Source organism: Taudactylus pleione, unplaced genomic scaffold, assembly GCF_031769625.1.
Source record: "Taudactylus pleione unplaced genomic scaffold, aTauple2 ptg000454l, whole genome shotgun sequence".
Taxonomy (NCBI): domain Eukaryota; kingdom Metazoa; phylum Chordata; class Amphibia; order Anura; family Myobatrachidae; genus Taudactylus; species Taudactylus pleione.
Window position 1 is genome coordinate 13117971 of NW_028284856.1, and position 11911 is coordinate 13129881.

At 41.4% G+C, this 11911-nt stretch overlaps 1 protein-coding gene across 1 annotated transcript in view; it reads right to left on the minus strand.

Moving 5' to 3' along the window:
* Positions 1–2644: 2644 nt before the first annotated feature.
* Positions 2645–11911, minus strand: part of TEX15 (testis expressed 15, meiosis and synapsis associated) — a 108222-nt gene continuing 98955 nt past the window's right edge. The window contains exons 9-11 of the mRNA XM_088448394.1: positions 11544–11614; positions 6946–7952; positions 2645–3501 (exon numbers count right to left, since the gene is read on the minus strand). Coding sequence (XP_088304520.1) covers positions 3488–3501; positions 6946–7952; positions 11544–11614 — 1092 coding nt within the window. The 3' untranslated portion in view covers positions 2645–3487. The remainder of the gene's footprint in view (positions 3502–6945; positions 7953–11543; positions 11615–11911) is intronic.

Genomic DNA, 11911 nt, shown 5'->3' on the forward strand with positions numbered 1-11911 from the left:
CTCCTCTGTTACCACCCACATACGCCTCATTCTGTCACTCAAAATAGCAGGCATTCGCTATTTTGCGAGCACAAGATTTTCGGCCGCACTGACTGGTTCGCGCATGCGTATTACGATCTGTACGCATGCGCAGTTGGGCAAACATCGCTCAGAGCGAACGAGCAGCCACTTGCGTCCGGCTCTGAATCAGGCCCTTAATTTTTTAATTTGTAAATGACCGATATTGTTGACATTTTTATTTTTCAGCATAGCAAAAACATTGGAAAATTGTTAAACATGACCTTGTCATAAAGGTATAAAATACCTCAATGACGCAAAGGTAAAGCAGTCTGCTAACAGATCATTTTGTGTACAGATAGAAATTCTATTTGATCGTGTACGTTTGCACTAAACATATTGATTTGTAAAAGAAGCATATACAATTTTTTTTTTAATCCAGTCAGATTTTAAAACTTTCACATAAGGTTTATATTTTTTTGATATGCATAGTAGTACCTCCTGGTCACTAAGTGACATCTGCAAGTGCAGAATTAAAGTATCAGAGGGAACTTTATTCCTAACTAACCAAATATTTAAAACAGAGGCCCTGATTCAGAGCCGGACGCTTGCTCTGAATAAGGGTGTTTTTTTTTTTTTTTTTTGTGTGGCCTCCTGGCCGCTCGCATAGCTGTGACCGAGCGGCCAGGTTGATGGTCGCGATGGTCAAGACCATCGCGACCATCGGGATTGTGACGAGACCCTTGTGGTAGGGTCTCGTGGCCGCAAGCCCCAGAGAGCTTTCAGCTCTAACAGAGCCGGAAGCTCTCCACTGACATCACTTGTGATGTCAGTGGGGCCGCCCCCAAACGACAAGCGTTCTCATGGGAACGCCTCCGTTTGGGCAGCCACCCCCCCCGGCCCACCCACCAAAGGGGGCAAGCTGTCACTCAACATCGACAGCTCGCCCCCTTTGTTGCGAGACCCGGAGCGACGGAGTGCCTGTCGATATCTGGGTCTCGCGCATGCGCACGACGGAGCCGGCTCCGTCGTGGGCATGCGCTCTGGGCCACCATCGACCCGGTTGCGAGCGCCCAGCGCTTGCGACCGGGTCTGAATCAGGCCCAGAGATTTCAGCCATGGAGTAGGAGCTTATGAAGGAAGACTTTCATTTTATTTGTATTTAAAGAATTATGGTGCGTACACACTGCACGATCAATCAGCGGTAACGATATCGCTGACTGATCGACCTGCACCTTCCCGGTGTTTTGGATGATCGGTATCGATCATCCAGCACACCACCAACCCACCGACGGGCCAGCGACCCGCGATCAACGATCGCAGGTCCCTATGTAACCTGGTCGATATCGACCAGGTTGGCCTCCATGCATGGGAGACGGTCAATTTCATTCATACGTGCCAGTGCATCACTGGTCGTTTGAGGGTTGGTAGGCACCAAAAAATTGACGATCTGAACGATAACGATATGGTCGATATCTTTCATAGTGTGCATGTTTATTGTACCGTGTGTACGCACCATAAGGGCCTGATTCAGAGATGGACACAATGTTGAAATTTACGCAATTTGAGAGATTGTTTGCTATTGCACGTGTGTAAGCCACACTGCACAGCATTTTTTTACGATTACGCTCACACAGAGGATGTCAGACTGTTTAAACTGTTTTCTGGGTGTGCATAAATTGGCCACTGCATGCTTGCTCGCAGCAGGAGAGCTCTGTACTCAGAAGGCCTGCATTCAGTTTTTCCGGTTTTGTTTGTGAGCAGCAGATGAGATGCTGTCAGTAGGTATCTCTAAGCACTGAGCGGCGAGTGACTCATTAGCATATTTTCTCAAATGCGATCCATGAGAGATCGCAGCTGCGATGGCATTTGCGTCCATCTCTGAACCAGGCCCTAAATGCATACACATTTTACAAGCATTTCTACTTGCATTCAGGTAGTCATTAGATATCACTCCAATAACCTCAATGCATTTAGTCTGTGTTAAAAGCATTGAATAGACAAATCAGTGTTCACAAAATGCTCCAGAAAATGAGTAACCTCACAAGTAGGTATGAAGTCCTGGGAGGTAATGGTTTTAAGACCTATTTTCTTGTGATATACTAGCGTTACCCTGTTGCCACTGGGTATGAGGCATAAATCCCATTAATATATAATGTGCTAATAAATATTACCTTATGATGTTTTTTTTGTTAGCAACACAGTAAATGTTTGTGGCTGGAAGTGTCTTGAGAAAAGGAAGTTGTCAGTCACTAAACTATGCTGACACATCAGTGAATACTTGTGTTACACGCTGTCATTCACATGGGCAACAATGACAAACAGCCTCTCTGTGCTTGCACCTTTTCCTTTCAGCTCTGATACTGATTACTGCCTGGGTCATTGGTAGATGTGTATTAGCATAGGGATCAATGATCCCCATTCCCCCTGGAACACCAAGCAATTAAATGTAGCCATGATTTCAGAATTTTCTACACTTATAAAGTAGACACAAATGTCCTCTGTCCATAGTATTAGACCACGATTGTGACTTCTCATTGCACTAAGTTGTTTAGATGATAAAAAAAGACTACACAGAAACCATATCTAATAGTAAATAAAAAATGAAATAGTGATATGTACATAAAAAGTTGAGGCAAATAAAACATTATGAGATGTCAAAATATTTTAATAATGCTCACACTACCAATACAGGCAAAACATGTATAACACAAGTTGAGTTCACTCAGTAATTTATTACCTTAAAATATTAAAGATGATTTACTCATTCCATTCCATTTTTTCTGCTGCCATATGGCTGGTTCATTAAGCGCTATTAATTCCCCTGTCGTGACTCCTGTGCCGATTCCCAGCTGCCATTCACATGGGCAGCAATGGTAAACCGAGCACTTCTGGGTTTGTACCTGTTCCTTTCAGATCTATCAGTAATCAGTTATTCATTGCTGCCCAGGTTATTGACAGCTATGTATTACCATAGGAATCATGGTCCCTATTCCTCCAGGAAGGACCTTTTCCAAAACAGCGCTCAAGCAGAGCAGCAGAAAAGAGCGACAATTTCCAAATCATCATATCAACACGTTCACATTTTTCTCTAATAAATACAAGAACATCAAAATGAATGACTACACAACGCATTCTTAAAACAATAAGTAACAAAGACAAATATCCATTGAAGTGCCCTGAGAAAACCTCTTGTATAAAAAATTATAAAACATATAAAAATAAGTATATTTTGCTTTCAAAAAAAGAAATACTGGAGTGATATTCAAACTTTAATTATTATAATGCAAACATACAAAAATACTTATAAAAAATACAAAATACTTATAAAAAATCCTAAATACTTAGCAAACAGTAACCATATTTTGAATGGACTTAAAAAAACATTGGTGCTCCTGAATCTTCTAATGTTATTGGTATAGACAAAACTACACGCATTGAAGATGAGTGTCATTAATTGACATGTTCTTGTCCAACTTTCTGTAGCATATTACTGCCAAGAATCTGCAAAAAGAAGTTAAATATAAATATATGTTAAACATAGCACAAGAATTTAACGATTCATAGCAGTAACTACTTATTCTACAGCCAATACTACTTAATGCACATGGGATGATAATGGAGGCCAAGGAAAAGACATTTTAAAGCTGTGCTACCACCTACGTAACAGAATTTACTAATGTGCCCCTACCCCTAGCTGGAACCCAGGAGGCTTCTACTGATAGGTATTCATAACAGAACCGTCAACTGAATTTAGTTCGCCTCTTTGAAATACTGTAGCTGTAGAGGCTCTGGCTATAGGGAAGGGCACATGACGGGATACAGTCAGTATCCCGGCAGCCGCGATGCCGGCACTGATATTACCAGCACCAGAAACCTGACGCCGATCACAATCCCTATCACAATTACCGAAGGTAAGCAGCAGGGTTTTGGGGTGCGGGGTTAGGCACTACGGGGGGACGGTTAAGTTTATGGTGTTGGGAGGCGGGGTGGAGTTAGGTTCAGGCACTAAGGGGGTAAGTTAGAGGGGGGAGGATAGGGTTAGGCACCAAAGAGGGAGGGTTAGGGTAGGGAGAGGGTTCGCATACCAAATAACAAGTGTCGGTATGCTAGCCCTGTTGGGATTCTGACAGCCGGGATCCTGACTGCCGGCATCCCATAACGATTCCCACGTGACACCCTGTCGGGATTCCGACTGCTGGCATCCCATAACGGTTCCCACGTGACAGTTCAGCTTTACTGCAGTAATGCGCAACCTGAATAGAAATCCTTTGATACTTTCCAACATGACATTATTCTTAATGTACTTCTTAGTTTAGTACCTGCATCGATATTCTGCTATTGGACTGATTCAGAGCCTCCCCTGTCATATTCCTGAGATTTGATATAAAAATCATTAGAATAATACAAAGAAGATATTTATAACTTATAAACATCTTCTTTGGTTATTGTAATCATTTTATAGTTAACACTCAACAGCTTTGAGGAGCTCCCTGGGAGGACAGTACTAATGTCCGGTGGTCCGCGATATTTCAGTTGTTGTTTTGCCAAGCCCTATGGATGCCTACTTTGGAACAAAGAGGATGTGATCCGCGCACAGGAGGAGGTTAGTATGGATTTTGTTTTTCAGGTACTCGTGGATTATCTACTTGGCAAAGAGGATGCGAAATGGCTTCAGGGATACTTAGGTGAGTATGTGAGATAGTGAATGTGCATGTATGTTTTACTAAACTTTTACTTTCACGGTGTGTGTGTTCTGTGGTTTTTTAAATATTTATTTTGCAGTGGAACTACAGGTACTGCTGGTACTTGTGGTTCTCCAAGTACCAGCATGCAGGGGGAGGCTTGCTGGGACCTGTAGTTCCACTGCAAAAAACAATATTTTTAACTCCTTCAAATGCACAACACTTTACATAATCAACCCAGGCCCTCCGCTCCAGGGGGGTGCCGGAGAGGGGGACCCCTTTATTGGAGGGGATCCCCGGCCTGTCTAACGGTCAGGGGAAATGCTTTGGCCAGGGGACCCAGTGAAAGGGTTTCCACTGACTGTGGCATTCCCCCCCCCCCCCCCCCCAAGACAAAGTTTGGTGCTGGTTATGGAAATTACAGGGGACCCCTACGCTTTTTGTCCCCTGCATTTCCAGAGCCAGGACCGGCTCAGAGCCCAATGATGGTTGCGCTAAATACAGGGGATCCCTACGTCGTTTGTCTCCTGTATTTTGGCAACCAGAGCTGTTTCTGAATAGCCTGGTGCTAGTTGTGTTTAATACAGGGGACCCCAACATCGCTTGTCCTCTGTATTTAGCAAAGTCAGTTGTTGGTTTCCAAAGCCTGGTACTGATTCTTTTTTTTGCGGGGAGGTTCATTTTTTTTTTTAAACACAGACGGATCTCACTGATTCGTCCGTGCATCTGTGTTTATTTATTTATTTTTTTACACACATATGCATGTCACGGATCTCCCTGATCAGTGCATGCATCTGTCTGCTGTTGCACACGATCTGATGAATATGAAAATCATTAGATTGTGCACAATAGATTTGGTGTACATCGTGCACTGGAGCTGCCAGGGAGAGTTCAAGGGAGATTGTTAACAACATTGTAGGCACCTTAACACCTCCCCATTGGATGGCACTCTATAAAAGGGTAATCTAAAAGTATTGGTTAATTGAACTTAAAATAGGGTAACGAAACTTCACATTTAATTAGTAAAATACATATATGTTAAACTGGAGATAAATGTCAGGTGCCTGTTAGAGTTACTATGTAATTTTTCCACTGGAAGAGAATTCCTCCATTGAGTTGCAACATTTCACTACATAACAATAAAATATCATATCCTGTGCTAACAAAGACAAGACAGTATGTCCAGTGGTGCATAATATGTCTCAGTAAGTGACACACTGATTTAAAGGGCTACCATGTAAATAGCACAAACCAGAAGTCTATTCTACTATTTTGGAATTCATTTGAATGTAACATGTAGAAATCAAAACTAATAATATATTATATATATATATATATATATATATATATATATATATATATATATATATATATATATATATATATATAAAAATATAAAATAAATCAGATGTCCTGACTGACTGATCAACAGCCAGCCCATACTCCTGAACCTAGAAACATGAAAATCGGGGAGTATATGCCTTTCATGATGTAGATGCCCACTAAGAAGGGATTTTTCAAAATTCGACTCCTAAGGGGGTGAAATGGGCTAAAACGTTTCCTCTCCCTGTGCAATGTCCTGTCTGACTGTCTCATCATGGCTGTAGCATAGTTCATATTCAAACACCAACTGTCACCCCAAGTGCGACCAAACATCACTGGCAGTTGGTGTGGCTCCCCTATTTGAATAGTGAGGGAAGGGAATGTGTTACTACACAGATGAGGGAGGGGAATGTCAAATGTGTTACCATGGGGTGAAGGAAGAGAATGTGTTACTACAGGGGTGAGCGGGGGTAATGTGTTACTACGGAGGGGAGTTACTACAGGAGTGAGTGTAATGCATTACTACAGATGTGAGGGAGGAGAATCTGTTACTCCAGAGGCAAAGGAGGGAAATAAGTTACTAGAGATGTGAGTGAGGGGTTAATGTGTTACTACAGTTGTGAGGGATTGTACTTCTACACAGGTAAGGTAGGGGAATGGTGAATATGTTACAACACAGGCGAGGGTGGGAAAGGTGTTACTACAAAGGTGAGGGAATGGAACGTGTTAGTACATAGGTGAGGGAGGGTAATGTCATACTATAGCCGTAATGCATTACTATAGAAGTGAAGGCTTAATGTGTTATTGGAGCGGTGAGATGGAAATGGAAAAAAGTAAATATCTATGGTCTGCCCTTATGAAACCGGGTACATCTGCTAGTTTATTCTAAATCTCTTATAGGATTATTAAGTGACTAATATTAAAAATGTTATTTACTTACGCCATGGCCACAATGAATTCGCTGTGGAATTGTAAGTGTATGAATTTGGCACTGAATTCTGTGTTGATGCAGAGGAATGATCACTGTAACTGTATGGCATAGTGGCTCCAAAAGGACCAGAAGATGGATACATCTGTGCCTGCATCTGACTGGTGTAGTTGGTATACGGCTGGTTTGTAGCATAAGAATTCTGCAGTCCAGGAAATGTAGGCGATTGGTCATAGGGATTGGTGTGCTGTGTATTGTAGGCCACTCCGTGATATCCCTGAGCCATTACATTAGCATTACTGGTATTTTGATACCATAAATATAATGAATACTGCCAAGGATTGGCACATCCTGGGTACTGGGGATATGGGCTGCTCATCGATGTCATTGGCTGGCTGTTCCACTCTGTAGGTTTATGTTGCAGTTGTTCAATCTGAGAATTATTTCCTTCTTTTCCTTCTTCAACTTCAGGAACAGGATTTACTGGATCCAGGTCCTTTGTGTTTGTCTCTCTGGAGCATCCATCCACACTAGTCACATTGTCAGTTCTTAAAGGCTGGATTGAAAATGTGTCTTTGATCCTCAAGGCTTCTTCTTTTAATTTGATAGTATGGGCATCAGGAGCTTCACTGATATTTTCAGGATCTGGTCCAGTGGAAATGACTGCTTCAGCGCAAGGTCTGACAACGCGAGTACTATCTGCCCCAGCCTGGTCTTTAGAATGCATGTCTGTAGTAACTGAGACTTCTGGTGAGTCAGCTAAAGAAGAGGAAGACTGTGATCTATTAATGAAGCCTTGGGGGGATGATGGGTTTATTTTGGAATCGTTCTCCCTTCTTTTGCCGATTTCTGAAGCAGTAGCTATTTCTTTTACGTATTCCTGCTTTTTACTGTTTGGACTTGAAAGGACAAGTGCTTTGCTTTCCTTCTGTGGTGAATCTTTCGTATAACTCTTTGTTACAGGTCTCTGGTTGGTACGTTGGAGAACAGTAGTACTAAATCTGATTGGTGATATTGCCCTGAAACAGATAATGAAAATGTTGCTTTATACATTGAATGGCTCAGACTAGATATAATGGTGGCACTGAGTAAATGTTACACCTATGATAATTCATTCCAAGTAAAGTGTACTTTCCCCTAATACATCTTTGTATGTTCCTTTGGGGAATTTGTATTTTATTGCACAATGACACAAGTTAATCTAAAAAGTTATATTGCTGAACTCTAAAGTAGTTTGAATGGTTATTAACTAAGGAAACAGTATAACATATATAATACAAATATAACACAAGATGCACAATAAGGTGAAGTATGTTCCAAAAATCTTATGATCTTCTTATATTCACAAACAGTGATAACAAAGAAGTGTAGTATAAACTATCGTGATGCAAATGTATTTGCTGTTGCAGAGGACCAGTAAGTTACATATTTTTATTTAAGATCCCTGTCTACTTGGAAATAGTTACAACAAATTAAAGATTGTCCCCATCTTGAGCTGTATGGCCCTTAATCGAACACTATGAATGCCTCTCTTTACTCCTATATTAGTAGGTGTGAGTAGCAGGGCGCTGGACAGACAGGGCTTCTCCAATAGACTCCTGCATAAACATAATAGCTGTCACACGTGCAACAGAAAATTGCAACTTACTGCAGGTATTTATAACGATCTATAACACAAATGAAAAAAAAATTTAAGCCATTAGAGCAAAGGTTCCCAAACGTGGTCCTCAAGGCACCCCAACAATTCAGGTTTTAGAGACATCCATGTCTGAGCACAGGTGGTTAAGTCAAATTGACTGAGGTACTAATTAGGTCACCTGTGGTTAAGGACAGAGTATGGGAACTTCTGAATTAGAGTACAAGTATTAGCATCAGTGGGCCACCATGGCTCTATACAAAACACTAGGGATTACGTATATATGTGTATAATAAACCAAAAGTGTAAATTATTGTAAAGATATCACATTCTTTCGCATTAATATTTGGTTGACTAAAAGTATAATTAACAGATATCTATTGGGGCATGGTCTTCGTTATTTAGTAACGGTCAGTATGTTGAAATGTCTTTTTCTTTTGTCTTAATGCTTTTTTTTATGCCATTTTATTGTGATATTTTTATAGGAATACAGACGGATATAATAGCAACCGGTTGCAATCTTTTTACTGTTACATTGTGCAATAAATAACTTTATATAAGTATTCTAGAGTATTTGAGTGTTTCATTCACATGCCAGACCTCTTTAATAATTAGCGCAAAAACTAATATATATTTATTTTTGGTGTTCTATATCCCCATTCACTAACCAAACCTATTTTCTATTTTAAAGAAAAACATTATCCAGTACAAAAACAAAGAAAAAAGTACCACCATCTGAATCAGAGTTATACGCTAATGCCACCGTAAGCTACAAATTTGTACGCATCGGCTGTGCAGAAATATGCAAATGTCGCAGCCACCAGGATTTGTAATAGGACGCCCACCAGCGGCTTTGCAAATTCAAGATGCAAAGATGCAGTACAAAGATGCAGCATCAGTCACAGATCAGTCCACTATCAGACTTCAGAATAAACCTATGGTCACACAAAATGGCTGCGTGTACTGAGACGCTGGAGCCATGTTTACTGTTACAGGATTGCAGACGCAGCCTGAGACACCCCCCCTGAAATGGCCGCGACACGCTTGCATTTTTGCTGCCACTCCCCCATAATCTTCCCCAAATGTTTCATGACTGTCAATCACTTTGCGAATAAATCCTCACTGCGAGGGACATCGGTAATGCACAGTTTACAGATAATTGCTCAACATAGCATACAACTCTGAATTAGGCCCATTATTTTTCTCTGCTGATATTTGTATTAAAAATTGTACGGGACAAGAATAAACCCAGTCTCTGCGCTCCCCTATGGACTAGGCTGATGCTGTGATCTAGCTACTGAAACAGATTCCATCTTACCCCGAAAGTATCAGTACTTGCTTCATTGGAAATATTATGTTCCAGGGTGGGCATGGGAATGCCAGCACAGTGAAAACATCATTTTAATGTCCTATTAACTATCACTTTGGAATAAAACCTTACCTTCTACTAAAATATTTGTTAAGTTTTATTTATGTCTTTAAAAGACACTTTAATAATTTGTAATATTTTAATTGTATTGGTATTTTTGTATCTGTGGGTCAAGGTAAGAGAGGAGGTAGCGTGGCTTAGGAGTCCCAGGGAAGACAGATGCCCAATGGGCTGGCTTGTCTCTTAAAACTCTTGCAGCAGTGATGTCATTAGGCATGTACTGTACATCCAGGACACAAGCCCCTTCTGTAATGCTTAGTGCGCCAAATTAATTTTGCCTTTGGCTGAGTAGAAGTCCGTCAGCTTTCACCTGGTAGTAAATAACGCGTGGATGTGAGATGGCGCAGAAAATGAACGCTTCCTTCGCATGACGTCACTCACTGAAGAAGCCATGGCGTAGCATAGCAAGTGAATTTGAAGGGCAGGGATCTTCTAATCACTGCTGCTGTGATATATGGGTCTCATTCAGACCCGCTCGCGAGCGCAGGACGCTTGCAAGCGGGTCGATGTTAACCAAATGCGCATCCGCACGACGGAGGGAGCTCCATCGTGCGCATGCGCGAGACCCGGACAGCGACAGCCAAGCTGTCGCTCCGGGTCTCGCATCAAAGGGGGCGTGCTGTCGATGTTGATTGACAGCATGCCCCTTTGGTGGGCGTTCCGGGGGCGTTGCTGCCAGACGGAGGCGTTCCCATGGGAACGCCTACCGTCTGAAGCCGGCCCCACTGACATCAGTAGTGATGTCAGTGGGAGTGATTTTGGCTCTGATAGAGCGAGACCCTACCGCAGGGTCTCCGTCGCAAGCCCGATGGTCGCGATGGTCTTGACCATCGCGACCATCATCATGGACGCTCGTTTAAGCTGTGGGTGGTAACTTTTTAATCTATATATATAACATAAGAGTGCCCCACAAAGAGAGCCTACTTTTTCTTCTTTTTCTTTGACATAGCTGTATTTTGGCTCTGGGGAGCACCACCAATAAGAGCGATTTAGAAACCCCAAAAATAATTTTTTGGATATCATCTGTGTAAATATTGGTAATCGATACATAAATATATGAGAATATTGCATTTCTGTGCGGAGATCACTTTCTCTTTTTTCTATGTACTGCATATATGTTGTCTGTTTAAAAGCAATAATGTATAACATTCTGCAGGTCAGCTCCCTGATTATGTATTGTTGATCACAAGTTTTGATGGGATACAAATTGATCCTACACATTGTTTTTTTTAAATATATGCTATTTGTTGCAATATCTTACATGTTACTGGCATAGAGGTTTTCTACACCCTAACAACAGTCACCATACGGTTCATCATACACAGGTATCAAAAACCTGATCTTTTGATTGGATTTCCCTTGACTACTTATTGGACGGCACGTGGAGCAAGCTGTATTATCTATAAATTATATTGTATAATGTAATTAGAAAATTATAAAGAGAAACATGGTGACCTTCTATTACGTGTGTGTGTGTGTGTGGTGTGCGTGTGTGTGTGTGTGTGTGCGTGCGTGCGTTACACATCATTAGATGACATTTAATACCTTAAACTACTTTTCACTCTGTTCTCCTCTCTCTTTTTTTTCCCGGACAACTTTCCAGGGCACTTTATGACCTGAAGACAAACCAACAAAAGAGATTTTTTAGTATTTTTTTTTTCTTACTACTAAAGTCCGGTACATGACAGGATTATCTGGCAACTTTGTAGAAAAATGTTGATACAGTAATATAAAGTGTGCCCCTATCTTCTCTTAAGAACAGCAAAATAAACATATGGGGGCTGATTTTGAGTCGCATGCCAAAGTGGCTATAGCTGTGAGCAGCCACAGAAGTCGCTTTAGTACCTTATGCTAATGCCAGTATCCATTCAACTGATTCGGGGGATCGTGCATGTGACAGTGGTAACCAGTGC